The sequence below is a fragment of the Borostomias antarcticus genome (genome assembly GCF_949987555.1).
Source record: "Borostomias antarcticus genome assembly, chromosome: 26".
NCBI lineage: Eukaryota > Metazoa > Chordata > Actinopteri > Stomiiformes > Stomiidae > Borostomias > Borostomias antarcticus.
Window position 1 is genome coordinate 8,616,417 of NC_140259.1, and position 21,336 is coordinate 8,637,752.

Here is a 21,336-nt window from a genome sequence, read left to right on the forward strand (position 1 = left end):
GATATAACAGCCCAGACCTTCTGAAACAGTTTTAGGAGGGAGTTTTAACTGATATAACAGCCCAGACCATCTGAAACAGTTGTAGGAGGGAGTTCCATTGTTTTTTGCCCGGCGGTTATTTTCCCTCCCTTTATAGACAGTTGATAATAGACTCTGGAAGCGTTTGAGACTGTGGTATAAAAACGTTTGAGACTGTGGTATAAAAGCGTTTGAGACTGTGGTATAATAGCGTTTGAGACTGTGGTATAATAGCGTTTGAGACTGTGGTATAAAAGCGTTTGAGACTGTGGTATAAAAGTGTTTGAGACTGTGGTATAAAAGCGTTTGAGACTGTGGTATAATAGCGTTTGAGACTGTGGTATAAAAGTGTTTGAGACTGTGGTATAAAAGTGTTTGAGACTGTGGTATAAAAGCGTTTGAGACTGTGGTATAATAGCGTTTGAGACTGTGGTATAAAAGTGTTTGAGACTGTGGTATAAAAGCGTTTGAGACTGTGGTATAAAAGCGTATGAGACTGTGGTATAAAAGCGTTTGAGACTGTGGTATAATAGCGTTTGAGACTGTGGTATAATAGCGTTTGAGACTGTGGTATAAAAGCGTTTGAGACTGTGGTATAAAAGCGTTTGAGACTGTGGTATAAAAGCGTATGAGACTGTGGTATAAAAGCACTTGAGACTGTGGTATAAAAGCGTTTGAGACTGTGGTATAAAAGCGTTTGAGACCGTGGTATAAAAGCGCTTGAGACTGTGGTATAAAAGCGTTTGAGACCGTGGTATAAACCTTCAGGTTCTGTCCCTGGCCTAGCTGGAGGGATTTACAACAACAACAAAAACTGGAGTATTCAAGATTGAACTTGTGAAATCTTCTGGGAACCCTCCTGTTTTAAACCGAGCATCTGGTCTGAGGTACATGGCCGACTGAGAGAGTCTCCCAGCGCTGCTCTCTTCTCTGGAGACAGATGCTCTCATTCATAATGCAACACGCATTAAACTGGCAACATTTAGAGAAGGCTGGAGAGGGTTTTGCCCTGCGGTTTAAGAGGTCACACTCACTGTGTGTGTGTGTGTGTGTGTGTGTGTGTGTGTGTGTGTGTGTGTGTGTGTGTGTGTCTCGAGTCACTGTGTGTGTGTATGTGTGTGTGTGTGTGTGTGTGTGTGTGTGTGTGTGTGTGTGTGTGTGTGTATACATTGTGTCTGCCTGTGTCTCAGCTCCAGGCCAGAAAAAGCGATTAGTGATTCCATTAGGAGGTCTTAGACCATATGACATTACTGGTACAGGGGGAGAGCTAAGATCCTTCTAGAAACCCGTCTGTCTGTCTGTCTGTCTGTCTGTCTGTCTGTCTGTCTGTTTGTCTGTCTGTCTGTCTACCTGTCTGAGCAGGAGGACTGGAGGCCAGGCAGACAGACAGGCAGACAGACAGGCAGACAGACAGACAGACAGACAGACAGACAGACAGGCAGGCAGACATACAGAATAGAAGAATAGAATAAGACGTTTATTTGCAATATATAACCAGTACAGGTACGTTGGAATTCTTGTAATTGCTTGTCCTTACAGTATCTTATCAGTGCCAATCAGTTCCTCATTCCAGTCCCAGGTACTCAGATAGACACTGAAGGTCCCCAAACTGGTCATTTACTATCCGTAGTCTAGCAGTCTATCAATTTGATTGTCATATGTTTATTCCATCCAATCATGGAAGACGACCTTAGGTAGTCAGTAGAGCTGGGTATCGAGTCGAATTTCAAGAATCGATTTAATTACATGACTGCCAAGTTATTCAACACATCATTACTACGGCTGGGTATCGATACTGATTTCCAAAAATGAATGAATGAATGAATCATTGAATGAATTAATGAACTATTCATATCTTCATTTATTCATTCATTCATTAAATAAAAGATCGATTTGGGGATTCATGAATCGATTCTGAATCATTTGATTCAGAATCGATGAATCGTTTTTTTAAACCCAGCCCTAGTAGTCAGACAGACATGTCGTCACACTGCGGGAGGGAGGCAGACACCAGCAGACAGACAGGAAGTTCCTATGTGTAACTGTTTCTCTCACTAATGCTGGATGAACACTGGAGGATTATCAAATCTTAACTGATTTGAAAAATGTGGGAGACCACAAAAAAATTGAACAAAAAACATAAAAGATTTAGCCGATGCGCACACACACCAGATGCATCAGCGCACTAAAGGATCTCAAAGTGGCGATTCCAGGGACCTCACGCAGAAAAGTTCACAGCAAAACAAACACAGACTACAATTGTTTACTACCGGTGGAACGTTTTATTGATATCAATGTAGCCTCGATTGAATTTATTTCGGATTATCAAGAAAACGACAGGAGACCACTGATGCTTTTAAAACAACCTCGAGATTCAAATGGTAGCAGGGGCATTAAAGCCATGGTGGCCGCAGGGGGGGGCGAATCGGACCTCAAACTGACCCAGTTATCCTCTCGTGTGCCCCCAGCGTCACGTTCGCTGGGATAGGTGGAGGCAGAGGGGCGGTGCGGCTCAAAATGTTGTTTTTGTTGTTGTTTACACTGCCAGACACCAGAGGTACGTTAAACCTGCAGAGCTGTAATCGCTGTCAGATGGGCTCCGGTGAAACTCCGCTAGCTGGTGCTATGCTAACTCTATCAACATAGAAAGAGGGAAAAAAAGAGAGAGAACCCCCCCCAACCACAAACTTTATGGACAACACCGGATGGCAATTACAGAAAAATGTTTGTTATGAATGTGTGCAGATGTACCAGCCCTTCAGCTAACGAGGGAGAGGAAGAGAGGGAAGACGGAGGGAGAGGAAGGGAGAGAGGGAGGGAGGGAGAGAGAGAGAGAGTGAGAGAGGAAGGGATAGTGAGGGAGTGCTGGGGCTAATTTGCCACACGGAGTGAAACCGAGCTGCTGGCCACAGAACCCATTTAAAGAGGAGAATTCATTAGCGGACCCACTCACAGTCTGGTGTATGGGGCCTTTCTACGGCTACTGCTGCTCCACAGACAATGAACTGATCTCTCTCCTGCTGTCTCTCTGTCTTTCTCTCACTCTCTAAAACTCTACTTCTCTCTCTCTCTCTCCCTTACACACACACACACACACACACACACGTGACAGACTCTCTCACCCTCTCTCTCGTGTCCTGGAGTAGCCTAGTCTGATCTTTGGGCTGGCAGCCAAGTCTGACCACAACAATGTGTTGTTTGTGTGTAGATGTCCCTCTGGGAGAGAGAGGGGATATGAGGAGAGAGAGAGAGAGAGGGGGGGGTATGAGAGAGAGAGAGAGAGAGAGAGAGAGAGAGAGAGAGGGATATGAGTGAGAGAGAGATAGAGAGAGAGGGGGGTATGAGAGAGAGAGAGAGAGAGAGAGAGGGGGGGATATGAGAGAGAGAGAGAGAGAGAGAGAGAGAGAGAGAAAGGGGGATGTGAGGGAGATAGAGAGAGGGGGGGATACGAGGGAGAAAGAGAAAACAGATGTGCCCCGGGGTGAGACGGTGAACCTGGGTCACGCTCTCAGTCTGTACACAGGTGAACCTGGGTCACGCTCTTAGTCTGTACACAGGTGAACGAGCGCACAGTAAACCTGCCGTCCCCCACCCACGATGCATGAGGTCACAGCTGCTGGATGTGTGAGTGGAGTTGTAACCCCGTTAGACCATCTGGTCTGCAGAGGGTCCCCAGAGTGGACGTTCCAAGTCCAGATTTATCCATAGAGCCGACAGTAGACACGTCATATGACTGTTTGGTCTAAAATGGAAACATTTATTTGAAGGTAAATAGTGAACCAGATCCTATCAAACTATGATTGCACTGTAAAGTAAAATATTATGGTTAGACAAAAAGCATAACATTATTTTCAAATATACATCACTGCTCTGTGTGTTCTTGTCTCCCTCTGCGTATAAACGTTTGACTGGACATGAGGAGGGACACTACAGGTTCCACTGACCATCATTGTCCAACAGTGTCCCTCCGCCCTCCAGAAATGTTGCTGTACGACTTTCACCTCTTACAATCAAAAACATGCATTTATTAATTATTGTTTCATACTTTGTAGCCTACATTATGTAGTTTACCTTGTCTAGGCTGCCTTGTCTAGGCATGGACCGATATGAGATTCTGACAGTATGATAACTTTAGACAAATTGACGCACGGGGGCCTTGGATATGCCGGGACTTGGCACAGATGTTCTAATATGTGCTTGGCTATCCCGCAACATCCATTAGAACACGCAGCTTCTATAGGCCTACAGAATGTTTTGAGAAAGTATGTGAAATGCATGATATCCTGGAAAATACACAAATTGGCTGCTGCAAAGAACCCTCCTATCTGTCGTACAGTTAAATTGGGGATACTTGCCTTACTTGTAAGTAGTCCTACATGTTTGCATTGTTATGGATGTCATTGTAAATTGACCCGTTTATACGTTGATAAGTTAGGCCTTTTATTCATGGGCCACCTGTGAAGCATTAGGATAGGTATAGATCCAAACCCCATTACCCATGCAACAACACTATAGGCTTATAATGATTATCAGTTTGGATATCAGTAGCCAACTAATAAGGCCTACCGCACTAAACGAATGCCAATATAGCCTGAATGATAGATAATTAATTATAATCTAAATGGGACCACTCAGGCCTAACGGGTGCTCTTATCAGTCGTGCACATGTGAAATCATCGTTCCGAAAAGATCCTTTTGGGCAGCGTTTTATAAATCGGAGATTTTTTGTGCGTATATTTTCGTACTTACTTAGCTAAGCAAACTTAGTGACGTGGATTCTACGCAACGTTTCTAAATGAGGCCCCAGAAGAGCAAGGAAGCTCCTCAACCTCTGCACTCTCGATCAACTTTCGCTTTCACATTAGCCTTGCATCACCAGGCTCTCCTCTGTACTTTCACACAGACATTCTGGGCTACATCCACAATCTCTTGAAAATTAACCATTTCCAATTCGATTTTATGAATCTATTTTGTACCACTATAAACTAGAGGACTAATAGCAGCAGTTTGGGAATTACACACGACGGCCATGACCGTCATTGCCGTCGATGCCCCTCCCTCTGGCCGTGATGCCCCGAAAATAATTCTACCCCCTGCGGCCACCATGGCTTTAATGCCCCTGCTACCATCTGAATCTCGAGGTTGCTTTAAAGCATCAGTGGTCTCCTGTCGATAATGGCCCAAATCCGGCAAGCCGGAAAAACGAACTCGGCCCAGATCTGGCGGGAATGACGCCTCAGAATCGTCCGAAGTACACCGGCCCGAAACTGACCCAGCATCTAACCCGAAACTGAACCAGCATCTGACCCGAAACTGACCCAGCATCTGACCCGAAACTGACCCAGCATCTGACCCGAAACTGACCCAGCATCTGACCCGAAACTGAACCAGCATCTGACCCGAAACTGAACCAGCATCTGACCCGAAACTGACCCAGCATCTGACCCGAAACTTAACCAGCATCTGACCCGAAACTGAACCAGCATCTGACCCGAAACTGAACCAGCATCTGACCCGAAACTGACCCAGCATCTGACCCGAAACTGAACCAGCATCTGACCCGAAACTGAACCAGCATCTGACCCGAAACTGAACCAGCATCTGACCCGAAACTGAACCAGATCTGCCAACGGCATTATTGTGGGTCCATCAATAAACCCGTGACCAGAAAACACCAGATTCGTATTGTACGACACTCAAAGTACAATAAATGTGTACTTGGCAAAATGTGCCAAAAAGTCCACACACCCAAAACCTAGCCAAATCTGGCAGCCATTATCGGGCCAGATCCGGCTCAGTTTAGGTGAGCCGCTGCCAGAACACAGCCGAACTCGTGTGCCGACACTTAGCCGGAATCGGCCCGATTCGACTGGCTACCTCCCTCTAGTGAGAGTTGAATGGACGAATGAGCACAGCCCGTTTTAACAGCCCCGCCCCCCTCCGATTTCACCAGGTGGGGGGACAATTAGGTCTGCATGTTTGTTTACTCTCCTCTTCTTATGTACCTCCATGTAACATTATCCGAGCCCGCGCACACACACACAAACACACACACGAAATCTCAAATAATCCCTTATCAACATAACTGGTCTAATGCATTGTTTCCTGACATGATTCAAATATTTATTGAGCATGTTTGAAGGGCTTTAATTACACAGGCCTGGATGCACCATGCTCTCCTCTCTTCACTGCATTGAGAAGGCATGTTGACGTATGGAAGTCGAGGGCCACTGTTCCTTAGACCAACACTGGTGTCATATTAACCTCCATACCTCATCAATGCACTACAGCCGTGATTGGTTTAACTCGCTTGACTGGCGCTGAACTCGCCTCCTTGTCCTCAGCTGCTGCTGAGTGATCAGAACCACACAGGATATACACACACCATCACACACACACCATCACACACACACACACCATCACACACACACACACCATCACACACACACACACACCATCACACACACACACACACCATCATACACACACACACACCATCACACACACACACACACACACCATCACACACACGTCATCACACACACATCATCACACACACACACCATCACACACACATCATCACACACATACTGTACACCACCACACCCATACACCATCACGCCAGTGTTTCCTGTGGAACTGATCTCTTGGTGTGAGAAAAAAAGAGTCTGATTTCGAAACGTAAAAAGCGTGGGATCGGAGACCACCCTTCTTCCTCCCTTGTTCCTCTCCTGTCCCCTTCCTTTTCCTCTCCAAAACCTTACCAGCGGAAACGCTGCATCATCACACACACACACACCACCACACACACACCATCACACATACACATCATACGTACACCATCACACACACACACCTTCACACACCATCACACACCACAACACACACTATCACACACCATCAGACACACACAAACACCACAACACACCATCACATGGAATACACACACCATCACACTCACACCATCACACAGGAAACACATATCGATCCCCATTCGATAATTCATCATCATCACCGAGGAGGCGGAGTCACACAATACCACCAATGACCAAGCTTCCTGCAACTCTGCATTTCCTCTCCATGGTTATTTAAAACATGCAAAACCAATTTAAATATGGTTGTTTGCAGATGACGTCATTCACGCAACTCTTTGTTGATTACCCGCAATACATAAGTTAATAATAACCACACGTGCAATCTGGTCAAATGAACGCACAAAGTAGTGCGCTTGATTTGGGATGGAAGTCGGGCCTGAATCCATTCCATAATGAACAGACCCAGCAATGGAACAGGAACCGTGCAGTCATTCAGTGACTCAAACATCACACACACACACACTCACACACAGACACACTCACACACTTCCCTTTAATCATAGTGTGTTAGAACCATGTTATAAAATGCACTTTAAACTGAAAACACGTGCACACACACACACACACTCTCATCTGAAGCCCATCACTAGCTAGCCTGGGCGTAGTCATTCCAGAGCAGCAGGTCTGAGTCAGCCACAACAGCGCTGAACACAGAACCCCTCTCAGCACCCCCAGACCACATCTGGTATGCAGTACGGGCCTTCCAGGACCGGCATGCCTCTCCCACACCCCCACCCCCAGGGCTGGCCTATGAAGTAGGGCCGGAGTTGGGCCTGGGGGGGCCTGCCTCTGAACCACAGCCTGGAGGGCTTCCCCCATCCTGCCAACACAGCCATGGTGGGGAAATGGAGCCATTCAAGCATGCAGAGGACATGTATTTACCATGTTGAATATGGAGCCATTCAAGTATGCAGAGGACATGTATTTACCATGTTGAATATGGAGCCATTCAAGTATGCAGAGGACATGTATTTACCATGTTGAATATGGAGCCATTCAACCATGCAGAGGACATGTATGAGCCATGTTGAATATGGAGCCATTCAACCATGCAGAGGACATGTATTTACCATGTTGAATATGGAGCCATTCAAGTATGCAGTGGACATGTATTTACCATGTTGAGTATGGAGCTATTCAAGAATGCAGAGGACATGTATGAGCCATGTTGAGTATGCAGGGAGGGGGAGAGTGATGAGAGAGATAGCTCACTCTGGGCTGGACAGATACAATATCAAACATGTGCAGCGTGAGGGACAAGAGATGAGACGCGATTCCAGGAATGACAAACAGCTTTGTAAAAATGCTGAGTGTACGTGCTGACTGATATGGATGGGTCGGGGGGACCACCCCCCCCCCCCCACCGTCTGGGAGATGGTAAACATGCGCCAGGATGTGGATGGCTCGGACGTGACGGTGTGTGTTTGTGTGTGTGTGTGTGTGGTGTGTTCAGAGCTGACGGTGTGTGTGTGTGTGTGTGTGTGTGTGGTGTGTTCAGAGCTGACGGTGTGTGTGTGTGTGTGGTGTGTTCAGAGCTGACGGTGTGTGTGTGTGGTGTGTTTGGAACTGATGGTGTGTGTGTGTGGTGTGTTCGGAACTGACGTCGTGTGTGTGTGTGTGTGTGTGTGTGGTGTGTTCGGAACTGACGGTGTGTGTGTGTGTGTGGTGTGTTCGGAACTGACGGTGTGTGTGTATGTGTACTGTACGCGGTGTGTTCGGAACTGACGGTGTGTGGGTATGTGTACTACTTTACATGCGGTGTGTTCGGAGCTGACGTGTGTGGTGTGTTCAGAGCTGACAGTTTGTGTGTGTGTGTGCGGTTTGTTCGGAGCTGATGGTGTGTGTATGTGTGTAGTGTGTTCGGAGCTAATAAATTATGATGCGGTTCAAAAAAATGTGGGAGTAGGGTTTGATTTACAGTTTGTTATGCAGTTTTTGAGAAAAACAGAGTGGACTTCATATGTAGGTTTCTGCTCACTTGGGCCTACGGGTTTGGTGGTTGTAAAGTGATAGTATGTATGGCTGATTTGTTATGATTTTGTAAACTTTAGACGGTTGCTGTAGCTATTGGCCCCCAATGCCAGAAGAAGAAGAAGTAGAAGAAGAAGAAGAAGAAGAAGAAAGAAAGAAAGAATATTGGCAAATACAAGAGGTATGTGTTCGGAGCTGACGGGGTGTGTGTGTGCGGTCTGTTCGGAGTTGACCGCTCATGTGCTGTTAATGTGTGTTTGTGCTGTGACCGCAGTTAGCAAGGGACAATTATAATATATCTCACCAACATTTATTTACTCATCAGTCTGTGGCCGTCAGTCTGCGTGTGTGTGTGTGTGTGTGTGTCAAGTGCAGGTCTCAGTGAACTGCAGGGTTAATATTCTATGACAGAGCGCTCAGCTGGGGTGACGGCTTTCCATTGCTCTTGACTCAATCAGTTACCTTAAACCTTAAACCTGGTGTCAGACCTAATCCCACAAGATGAGACCCCCCCCCCCCCCACACACACACACACACACACACACACCTTGAAGAGCCCTATGAGGTCCTAAAGCATAAGGGGAATTCCTTCAGTGATATGCGTTAGCATAAAGAGGGCGTCACGCGGGGCGCCCCGGTAGCTCACCGGGTAAGACGCGTCCCATATGAAGGCTAGTCCGTCGCGCGGCGGACTGGGGTTCGATTCCCGGCTCGGGTCCTGTGCCGCATGTCCTCCCCTCTCTCTCTCCCACATTTCCTGTCTCTCTCAACTGTCCTATCCCATGAAAGCTGAAAAGCCCAAAATATCGTCACGCTGAGGTAGTGAGGAGGCCACCAGTGCAGCACAGTACCAGCGTGGCTCCAGACATTAGAATCCACCCACTCCAAAGCTAACTGGCTCTTGAAAATCTCAACCGAGTATAACAAGTCGACAGTTGTCCCACTGAGCAAAGACACTTCTAAAAGACGTCTTTTAGATGTCTTTATCGTCTTTTTCGGACGTCCAAAGACATCCAATTAGGAGCCAGAATGAACGTTTTTTTAGACATTCAGATATTGAACCCGTTCTGCACGTCCACAGACGTCTTAGAGGGGTCCAAGCCAGACGTTTGAATATTGAGGGGTCCAGCAGACGAACAAAAGGGGTTCTGGACCGACGGACGTTATTAAGACGTGATCTGAACGTCTCCCTGACGTTGTGTGCCTGATATCAGGCTAGCACAGCACAGCAGAGCCGAAGAGACTCCCCTGTCAGTCAAGGTGACCAGGCTGCTGTGTCCTCTCATGTGGACTCGGCTTGTCAAGGAAGACGACATTAATCTCAATTGAGAAACAATCATTCTCTTCTCCCACTAAAACTGTAAGGAATAGGAGCCATGTGACATCAGTCAGAGGCTGCAGACAGACACAGGCCCTGTATTGATACCGCAGCGATGAAAGAACGACCCCTATAATTAGAAAAACAGATTGGTGCTCAGTGCTGCTTGAATTAGATTGTGAATAATATTGATGTTAACGGACGTTTAAAAATGAATTAAAAAATGTAGAAAAGGCAAGTGATAACGCATCGTGCGCAGTGTAGGAGAGGCCTGTGTGTGTGTGTGTGTGTGTGTGTGTGTGTGTGTGTGTGTGTGGGTGGGGGTGAGAGAGGCTTAGTTTAAAGCTACCCACCTTGAACACACGTTCCGTCAGCCCCCGTCGGATCTGCGTCCACATCACAGCGCACATGATAAACAGGCCGATCTCGGTCCAGGTGATGTAGGCGTTGTCCAGCAGGGTCCGTCTGGACAGCTCCAGCCCGCAGGCGCTGCAGTCTCTGACCGCGCCGTACATCACGGTGGACGCCCGGGTGATGAAGTCCACGTAGCCGGGCATGGGCTCCACCTCGGCGGCCCCGGTAGGACCGTCATCACCGGTAGGACCGTCCATGGTGGCGGAGACCGGGAAACGGCGGACTTATGGTCGAGAACTGACCCCAATTTTTGAGGGAGAGAGACCGCGGATATGTCCTCACTCACACGAGGCGGACCAGAGAGCTCTGGCTGGGCCACTAATCTCTCAAACTACCTATAGCCAGCCTTAAAACGAGGAAAAACTTTAAGCAGCTTAACTCAAGTAGCCTAATTCTTTGTTTTCTATATTAAGACATGGGCCCTGATTCCGCATACGGGACAATTTGATTGATTTGAATACAGTAAGGCCTTCAAAATCAGTCCAACTACGCCTGTTTTAGAAGAAAATCTATTTATCTAATGGCCAATTACAATAATAGCAGCACTGCAATTCATTTGATCCATTAAATGTCCTTGGATGTGGATGATTACCGTCGGCATAGCTCTCAGATACCGTTACCTCCTCATCCCTGGTCTAGTTAGCCTGTTAGCCGCCTAGCTCAATCAGACCCACATACCGACCAGCAAATACAACGGATAAGCTATCCGGCGAGCGTGTTATCTCAAATATTACACCGTAAAAATAAAAAACAACAACACTTTAGTAGCACAATGTATCAGTCCGAATCGTAGGTTGAATATCTGCGTCCCTATTCAGATCCAGACCCCCCGCAGATGTGCCATAAAGAGCCCAGTCTGGGGATCACATGCGAGTCCTCCAGCGTTTTCAGAATCTGAATGCTCTCATCTCCGTTTTTCGTCTCATTATATAACATATCTTTGTCGTTTTCATGAGTTAGAATAACATTCCTACCGAATACCAAGCGACAGGGGTCTGGGGGTGTTTCTATCACTGAACAAACAGGCAGTAAAACCCGAGAAATGTCTGATAAAGGCGATGTCCTCCTCCGTGTCCTCCTCCGTGTCCGCGCCGCGGTGCGGGTCCCCGGCCAACGTGTCCAAGTGACCAAAAAATGTCCAAGTGACCCAAAAATGTATCGCTGCTTTAGAGGGAATCCGTGTAAAAAAACGTAAACCTACGACATTTAAAAAGCCCTTTCCGTTTCCAGCTGTGAAAGTCTAGCAGATGTCTCCCGCGTTTCCTCGGCAGTGTGTCTCGGTAGTCTCAGGAAGACTCTCTCTTATTTCAAGTTTGCGCTTAACCGAGAAAAACGGCGGCGTGACGTAATTATGGCCCCCTATCTCCTCCACCGCCTGGATGAAAACTGCTGGATTTAAAGAGGCCGCAGTACAGTCAGGCAGTACAGTCAGGCAGTATAGTACAGTCAGACAGTAGGCTACAGTCAGGCAGAAGGCTGGTTTGTGTGGTTTGTGTGATGTAGGCCTATGTTTTACAATAAGTAGCCTACATTGAAACCAGGCCAGGTCAAGCCTGGCTTATGTGCGAGGCTGGCTTGTTTCTGTTCAGGACTGGTAGGACGAAAGCTAGTCATGCCACTGAAATAGCTGTGAATCGAAATGACATGAAATAATGTCTGATAAATGAAGATAGGTCTTGTCGCCTGGACACATCAGTTCCAATGCTTCCAATGCTAATCTAGCACAATAAGAGCGATATAGCCAGTTAGCTCATGAGCTCACAACAACTAGCAGCAGCTTCCATAACATTAATGGTAGCGGTCAGTGGCTAAAGCAGTTACACTGATGATTCCGGTAACGTTAGCTATTTTGCTGCAATTGGTTCAACTTCTGTTTCTAGACAAAGGTAAGGGATAAACCCAGATAACACAAGGCTAGCGGATCTACAGTGGGTTTTGATGTTCTGGGACCACTGCCTCTTGTGGTAGAAACATAGAACTGCAGGTCAACAATGGAAGGGAGAAAGGGATAACCTGACATTTGCTCTCCATGGTGCACTGGCTTACAGCCACGCACAAAAACATATTTCCCATTACAAAAGACATAAAAGTGTGCATTTTGATTTGGCTCACTTGAGACCAAACCAGGCAACTTGGAGCGTGTTTGTCTGAGAACAGCAGGCTGCATCATTCAGTATTATTTACTGTCTCATTCCAAAATAAAACAACATTACTTTGTAAAGGGCATAATAAAACATTTATTGTGAACTCAAGAGAAAGGCTTCAAAAAACAGGAGGAATTTCAATGAGAGAGATGCAAATGTTACACACATCAAGGAGTCCCTATCAGAGAAGCAGGAGCAACATATGATACACATCAATAACGCAAACAGATGGTTTTACTAAAACAATCCCGATTTGCAGGTTAGTTGTAGTCTATACATTTCTACTTTATTCTCCCTCTTCTCCCGAATCCTGGATCTCATGCTGTTGCTATGGGTGCGTACTGCATCGCCAGTCTGTCAAATTCATTCTCCTGGGGAGTGAGAGAGAGTTAAAGAGAGAACATTAAACACGACCACACACTAAAAACAACTCCTCAATGTTTGTTTACACCGTATGGGTCACTACAGGTAACAAGGTCAAGCCGTCTCTGAAAAGTGATTGGATCAGATCCAAGCCCATTGTGTGTTGCTCACCAATCAACCTGATTAATTGATTGAAGACCAAAGGTGAGGCTGCTAAAAGCTGGCGCCACACAAAACTGAGGACCTCGTCTTAAAAAGCCAATCACGTCACGCTCACCTTGGCAAAGTAGTCTTTGAGGAAGGGGTGGGCCTTGTGGGCGTCCTTCAGTTGAGACAGATATCGATTGGTCACCTGCAGACAGACGCACGACAAAGACACGGAATAGAGTGGGTGAGATGATGTTGTCATTTTCTAAGGCTTTAGGCTAGCATTTCCACCGTTGTGGTTAGAGTTAAAGTCCCACACCTGAGTGTGTGAAATTTGACCCATCCCCTGGGGGAGCGGTGAGCAGCAGCGGTGCCGCGCTCGGGAATTATTTGGTGATCTAACCCCCCTAATTCCAACCCTTGATGCTGAGTGCCAAGCAGGGAGACAATGGGTCCCATTTTTATAGTCTTTGGTATGACCCGGCCGGGGATCGAACCCACAACCTCCCAGTCTCTGGGTGGACACTCTACCACCAGAGCTGGTTAGAGCTGGGGTGTAGTCCAAAATCCCTGTGGGAAAATTGAATGGGATTTGCGAACAATGCCAAAATTAAAGTCTGTGTTTAACAGAGACTCAAAGAATAGAGTATGTTTTGTTCTAAACGTTAAAATACACACAGAGACAAGTGTTAAGTGAGGTCAACTTGAACATGGAAAATTATATCAGATATATAGGCCACATTAATGTACCAGAACAAGGTCGATCCTCTACAACACGATTTTCAGATGTCAAAGATTACAGCATTATCTCAGATTATTATTTTGGATGCCTGTTAAGGAAGCCATCTGGGAATGTGTTCAGAGACTCTGCTGGTTATTTCCTATATCAAGTGCATCTTGTTTAGTTCAGATAGTGCCGCCTTTATCTCCTGGACTTTGGGTTGTGGAGTTTACGACTGGCAGGACGCTGTAAAGTCCAAGATACACATACGCATATCGTATGGAAGAATATACAGCCTTTTGTTTAGCCATATGCTTTTATAATATTTACCCCCCAGGACTAGGCAGGCCGCTGGTCTGAGAGGGGACAGGCAGAGGGCCAGAGAGGGGACAGGCAGAGGGCCAGAGAGGGGACAGGGAGAGGGTCAGAGAGGGGACAGGGAGAGGGCCAGAGAGGGGACAGGGAGAGGGCCAGAGAGGGGACAGGGAGAGGGTCAGAGAGGGGACAGGGAGAGGGTCAGAGAGGGGACAGGGAGAGGGCCTGAGAGGGGACAGGGAGAGGGCCAGAGAGGGGACAGGGAGAGGGCCAGAGAGGGGACAGGGAGAGGGCCAGAGAGGGGACAGGGAGAGGGTCAGAGAGGGGACAGGCAGAGGGTCAGAGAGGGGACAGGGAGAGGGCCAGAGAGGGGACAGGGAGAGGGCCAGAGAGGGGACAGGGAGAGGGCCTGAGAGGGGACAGGGAGAGGGCCAGAGAGGGGACAGGGAGAGGGCCAGAGAGGGGACAGGGAGAGGGACAGGGAGGGGACAGGGAGAGGGCCAGAGAGGGGACAGGGAGAGGGACAGAGAGGGGACAGGGAGAGGGTCAGAGAGGGGACAGGGAGAGGGCCAGAGAGGGGACAGGGAGAGGGCCAGAGAGGGGACAGGGAGAGGGTCAGAGAGGGGACAGGGAGAGGGCCAGAGAGGGGACAGGGAGAGGGTCTGAGAGGGGACAGGGAGAGGGTCAGAGAGGGGACAGGGAGAGGGCCAGAGAGGGGACAGGGAGAGGGCCAGAGAGGGGACAGGGAGAGGGTCAGAGAGGGGACAGGGAGAGGGCCAGAGAGGGGACAGGGAGGGGACAGGGAGGGGACAGGGAGAGGGGACAGGGAGAGGGTCAGAGAGGGGACAGGGAGAGGGTCTGAGAGGGGACAGGGAGAGGGTCAGAGAGGGGACAGGGAGGGGACAGGGAGGGGACAGGGAGAGGGCCAGAGAGGGGACAGGGAGAGGACAGGGAGAGGGTCAGAGAGGGGACAGGAAGAGGACCTGAGAGGGGACAGGGAGGGGACAGGGAGGGGACAGGGAGAGGACCTGAGAGGGGACAGGGAGAGGGTCAGAGAGGGGACAGGGAGAGGGGACAGGGAGAGGGCCTGAGAGGGGACAGGGAGAGGGTCAGAGAGGGGACAGGGAGAGGGCCAGAGAGGGGACAGGGAGAGGACAGGGAGAGGGTCAGAGAGGGGACAGGGAGAGGGTCAGAGAGGGGACAGGGAGAGGGCCAGAGAGGGGACAGGGAGAGGACAGGGAGAGGGTCAGAGAGGGGACAGGAAGAGGACCTGAGAGGGGACATGCAGAGGGTCAGAGAGGGGACAGGGAGAGGGCCAGAGAGCCAGAGAGGGGACAGAGAGAGGGTCAGAGAGGGGACAGGGAGAGGGTCAGAGGTCCGAGAGGAGCTGTGGGGTGGTGAGAGGGAGGCTGATGTCCGTCTCAGAAGTCCTGTGTAAGCGGCTGCGGGTTCAAAGTCTTACCTCGGGGGCTTTGCCTAGGTGCTGTGTCAGCACAATCAGGTTGATTAGAGTCTCAGGGTGTCCGCTGTCCTGCAGAGGGGGAAACACACACACACACACACACACACACACACACACACACACACATCAACATATGCAGGTAAAATGGTTCCCCTGCTTAATGACAATCTCAATCACGGTCCCAGCTGTGTTCATCTTAACTCTAGAAACCCAGCAGATGAACCCTGACTGTTATTATCTAACTGATGACCAGTGGACTGTGACAGCCAGACCAGACCAGAGGCAGGTCAGCTCTCCCCTGTCCCCTGCCTACTAAAGCAGGCCGTGGGGGTAAACCCGCAAGTATTTGTCGCCATCTACTGTTCGTTTCGAAGAAGACGATTGGGGGGATTACGCCCTCAACTCTATCAGCTGCACCTCTGAACCAAACGCTACTGAGCTCAGATATCTCCGTTCTCTTTACACCTGCCCTTACAAAATCACACAACGGGATTATTATAATCATACGTAGAATAATAATAAGGGCTTTAACGTTTTGAGACCCCTAGGGGGGCATTTGTCTCGTCTCCCATCGAAAACAAGAACAGTATAGATAAGAACAACAGATGTAGCAGAGGCTGTCTGGAACAGCGATCGTGTGATGAGTAGCTGTTCAGCCAATGGCAGTAAAGAAGTCTGTTTGCTTTCAGAAATACAGCACCCGCACTCTACACGTCTTTTGATGGACCAGGGTAGAATTAAATGGTAAATGGACTGCACTTATATAGCGCTTTTCCACCTTAGCGGCACTCAAAGCGCTTTACAATGGCCTCTCGTTCACCCATTCACACACCAATGGCGGTAGCTGCCATGCAAGGTGCTAACCTGCTCATTGGGAGCAATTTGGGGGTTAGGTGTCTTGCTCAAGGACACTTCGACATGTGGACAGTCGGAGCTGGGATTTTAACCGCTGACCCTTCGATCACTGAACGACCCGCTCTACCGACTGAGCTACAGCCGCCCCATCAGGGTGGGACCAGCCGTCCACAGGCGCCAGGCGTGACGGTTTCCCCAGCTTGTCCAGTAGGTGTCTGAGGGGGGCTCACCTTGTCCAGGGCCTCCTGCAGCACCCCCTCCGCCTCCTCCCAACGCCCCTGGGCCATGTAGCACGCCGCCTGGCCGTTCAGCAGCAGCAGCGTGGCCGAGTACTTCTCCGACATCTCCTGGAAGATGTAGTAGGCGTCCTGCAGCTTGTCTCCACCCTGGAAGAGACGGAGAGGAGGAACAGTCACATGGGGCCCCATGGCAGCTCCACCAGGGGGCGGCTGTAGCTCAGTTGGTAGAGCGGGTCGTTCAATGATCGAAGGGTCAGCGGTTCAAATCCCGGCTCCGACTGTCCACATGTCGAAGTGTCCTTGAGCAAGACACCTAACCCCAAATTGCTCCCAATGAGCAGGTTAGCACCTTGCATGGCAGCTACCGCCATTGGTGTGTGAATGTGTGTGTGAATGGGTGAATGAGAGGCCATTGTAAAGCGCTTTGAGTGCCGCTAAGGTGGAAAAGCGCTATATAAGTGCAGTCCATTTACCATTTACCTCCGGGATACAGACACTCAAGCTATCCCAAAAAATATATATTAAATGGTAAATGGACTGCACTTATATAGTGCTTTTATCCAAAGCCCTTTTACAATGGCCTCTCACTCATCCATTCACACACACATTCATGTGGAGCCGGGATTCAAACCGCCAACCCCACACAACAATTACACAACAACAGGTACAGGTCAGAGCTAGTGGACACTTGGCTGGATATTTATTGAGCGTCTGTAGACCATGTGAGGGTTAGGGTGAGGGTGAGGGTAGACAGAGGGTGACCCGGCCAGGTCCAGCCACTCACTACAGCGATGTTGACCCAGGCAGTGGCCAGCTGGGTCAGAGTGGCGTCTTCATCCTGCTCCTGCATCTTCTTCAGTTCCTTCCTGTCAATGGCAGATCACGTTGGGTGTTTTCATTATCAAGATATCAATCTACTATAGAAATCTATTGATCAGACAGACGTTGAGAAGTTTATCTACATAGCTATATCTAGCCTAATCTTAAGCGCTTGGATATTTATCACTGCTCTTAGGTGTATTACGGGTGGTGTATAGCACTCACTCACTGCATCCTGTATAAAAAGATTGGGTGCTGTCAGACGGACGTGATAGCCACATGTATTTACAAAGCCCCTATTGGGAAGTTGCATAATTGTTTAATAATTGTTTAATATACTTGTTTTGATATGATTATTTTAAACTTTATCTGTATTGTTATTACTCTGTATTTTCTTGAGTTGTTTTAAACTGTACTCGACATCGTTGCAAATGAGGGCCTTCCCTCAATAATCTTCGACTATAAACAAAGCATATAGATGTGTAATGTAAATGTGAAACATCTGTGAATGATTCAAGAGTGCGTTGGAAGCGGCGTCTCCAGGCGATGGCATGCGCGGGCCGCTGAGGGAGGTCCATACCTGGCCAGGTCCACTCTGTCCAGGCTGAGCAGGACCTGGATGGTCATCGCCAAGCTGGAGAAGGACAGAAGCTCAGTGACCCGTACAGGTAAGCACTACATGATATTAATGCAGTACGTTTACCGTACATGAGCTAGGACTAGGACAGCTTGTCTTGACCCCCTGGTGGACAGTGTGAGTTAGGACAGCCTGTCTAAACCCCCTGGTGGACAGTGTGAGTTAGGACAGCCTGTCCAGACCCCCTGGTGGACAGTGTGAGCTAGGACAGCCTGTCGAGACCCCCTGGTGGACAGTGTGAGTTAGGACAGCCTCTAGACCCCCTGGTGGACAGTGTGAGTTAGGACAGCCTGTCTAGACCCCCTGGTGGACAGTGTGAGTTAGGACAGCCTCTAGACCCCCTGGTGGACAGTGTGAGCTAGGACAGCCTGTCTAAACCCCTGGACAGTGGACACAGATCACTGCAGGTGCTTGGGAGGTTGATAACATGTAGGACTATTTCAGCTTGTTAGATGAGACAAATTCAGGTTCATGTTGTTGTCGTATGTGTCTCTAATAGCTGCAGGGAGTCCTGACAGGTCAGTAGAGCAGAGGGGATCTCACCACTCGAGGCTCTCCCCCTGGTGCAGCGTCCGGAGGGCGGAGTCAGAGTTCATCTCGTGGTAGTAAATGGACGCAGCCATGAGGAGGAAGGCGGTGTTGGCTGCATCCACACTCTTCGCCATCTTCTTATCTAGCTCAGCCACAATGGCGTCCCTGCAACAAGGAACAGCAGCGGTGGGGACATCAGCCGCCAGGTTCATTTTGTCGTCGTCCTTCACACTGACAGACAATATGAGCTGGTCATTCCCTGACACTATTATTTATTTTATGCACAAAAAAAGCTCTATAAAGGCGGAGACAGACACGCCTTTTTGTTGCCATATTAACAAGCCTGGCCAAAAGATGAACCGTTTTTAACTTGTGGCACCCGAACATTGGCACTCTACACAGAAAGCTCCGCTCTACCTGAAAGAGGCGGCCATCTTTTATCACCTTGCAGTCGCACCTGAGAACGTGTGACCACAGCCTAAGGCATACCATTTAAAAAACTGTTTTGACTGTTTACATGCGGGGAGTGAAATCTGACCTTTTGCCTTCGTTGGAGCGATACTCGGCAAACATCCTGACAGCCTGGAGCTCGGGGGTGGAGCTGGGCTTGATGTCATCCAACACGACCCCATACTTCCTCTGAAGAACACACAGCAGACACAGGTCAGAGGTCAGAGGTCACCACAAGTAACACCTTTTCAAAGCACTTTATCGTGCTACATCACCAACAATAACATGTAGGTATTGATTGATTGATTGATTGATTGATTGATTGATTGATTGATTGATTGATTGATTGATTGATTGATTGATGATGATGAAGTGGAATTGAGACATTTTCTCTGTCATATACAGCATTCAGTGATCAAACAACATATATTCAAACTGCGTATAGGTACACATCACAGGTGATCATATAAACGTCGCTCCCTCCTATCTGGGCTACTGTATATTCTTCTTCTGTACTACTGTATGTAAGCTCTGTAGAGAAACATCTCCTACCTGGGCTATATAAGCTCTGTAGAGAAACATGTCCCTCTCGACCTCCTTCTCTGGTGACGAGGGCTGCACAGAGGAACACATCAAGTATAACGTTACTCAAATTGACAAATTATCTAATTAACGTATCTAATTAACGTATCTAATTAACGTATCTAATTAACGTTAGAAGCAAGACAGAGCTTCAGCTTGTTGACGTTGGCAAACCAGTCCAATACGAGTAGGCGATTACAAAGACAGTCGGGGAAAAAAGATTTTGGCACAAAACGTGAATCACCAGTTAGTTACCTTCACTTTCTGTGCCTCGTTGATGCATTGTTGGTAACTTCCAATATAATAAGCATTTTTGACATCAAACAGCTCGTCTACATCTTGCGCCGCCATGTTGACTGAGGGACACTTCCTGGACACGTAGCACCGCTGCGTCAGCAGCTTACGTACATAGCTGAGTTTATGGGACATGTAGTTCGATTGGGAATTGTAGTTTGGTTTCTATGTTTAATGTTTATTGAGAAAGAAAAGTTTGGTTGGATATGAACTCGTTATTTTTTATTATTATTATTCATATTAATAATAATAGTAGGCCTACTACAAATAACAATAATAATAATAATATAATATTATTGAATAATACTTATTAATCATAATTGTATTATGTTTTCTCATTTTGACGTTTTTCTCTACAGAGCTTATTGTTATTATGATGATGATGATTATTATTATTATTATTATTATTGTGAATATTCAAGATTTTAACTGGCACTTCTCTTAAATATGTTGTCTGATTAAAAGCAGTGCCAGTTATTCGGTCAGAGGCACCAAGGCCAATTTCTCCAATACAAGCATGATTGTAGTCTCGCGAGAAGACTCCTAGCGTGATGACGTCAGCGTCTGTGGAAGAGACTAGCATGATTGTAGAGCGATGACGCTGAAATCCTGTAGAGGGCGCTCTGGCACAAGCCTGTACCGTTTATTCTAAGGACTAAACTTCAAGAACAGACATTTGAAAGTAGAGTGGTGAAGGATTCAAGGAGCATTTCATTGTACATGGGACCCGTATCTTGTAGGCGATGACAATATAGGCTACCTTGAATCCTTCAATCAATCAAAGCTTTATTTGTATAGCGCATTTCATACACAGAGGCAACACAATGCGCTTTACAGAGAACAAGGGAGGTGGGCATACGACCCACTCTCTACATATTCCAGAGGGAAGCAAAAAACGTGTAGGCTATCACCCAGGGGCCAGAAGAGTGAGCCATAAAAATTCTTCCCTGACCCCTCTCAACGAGACGATCGAGCAAGCTCCTGGAGTATGTTTGTCTAACGGCTAAGAACATTTATAGAGCAATAAATGACATTCAATTACATTTCAGAGCAAAAAGAGCTAAAGACATCATAAGAGAGACATGGCAAACTGGTGTCTGTGTGAGTGTGAGTGTGCCTGGGCCCAGATAGAGGCAGGGGTTGGGGTAGGGTGAGTGTGAGTGTGCCTGGGCCCAGATAGA

General features: G+C 47.9%; 2 protein-coding genes across 2 annotated transcripts in view; both read right to left on the reverse strand.

Moving 5' to 3' along the window:
* cers1 (ceramide synthase 1) overlaps positions 1-11,902 on the reverse strand; it is a 33,120-nt gene extending 21,218 nt beyond the window's left edge. Inside the window, exon 1 of the mRNA XM_084458998.1 lies at positions 10,536-11,902. Within this exon, the coding sequence (XP_084315124.1) occupies positions 10,536-10,793 (258 nt within the window). The 5' untranslated portion in view covers positions 10,794-11,902. The remainder of the gene's footprint in view (positions 1-10,535) is intronic.
* A 914-nt stretch (positions 11,903-12,816) lies between these two features.
* Positions 12,817-20,225, reverse strand: cope (COPI coat complex subunit epsilon). The gene is made up of 10 exons (XM_084459000.1): positions 20,117-20,225; positions 19,832-19,894; positions 19,368-19,468; positions 18,842-18,994; positions 18,242-18,295; positions 17,627-17,708; positions 16,834-16,989; positions 15,749-15,817; positions 13,381-13,455; positions 12,817-13,111 (listed from the first exon to the last, which is right to left on the reverse strand). The coding sequence occupies exons 1-10, from the start codon at positions 20,210-20,212 to the stop codon at positions 13,058-13,060; spliced, it is 903 nt and encodes a 300-aa protein (XP_084315126.1). The 5' UTR covers positions 20,213-20,225; the 3' UTR covers positions 12,817-13,057.
* Between the last annotated feature and the right edge of the window lie 1,111 nt (positions 20,226-21,336).

Coding starts and splice junctions, on each gene's coding strand:
- cope (XM_084459000.1), bottom strand. CDS start 20,212: ATGGCGGCGCAAGATGTAGACGAGCTGTTTGATGTCAAAAATGCTTAT. Junction 19,469..19,831: donor ACAGAGCTTATATAGCCCAG/GTAGGAGATGTT, acceptor TGTGTTCTTCAG/AGGAAGTATGGGGTCGTGTT. Junction 15,818..16,833: donor TGCAGGAGGCCCTGGACAAG/GTGAGCCCCCCT, acceptor CCCCCTCTGCAG/GACAGCGGACACCCTGAGAC.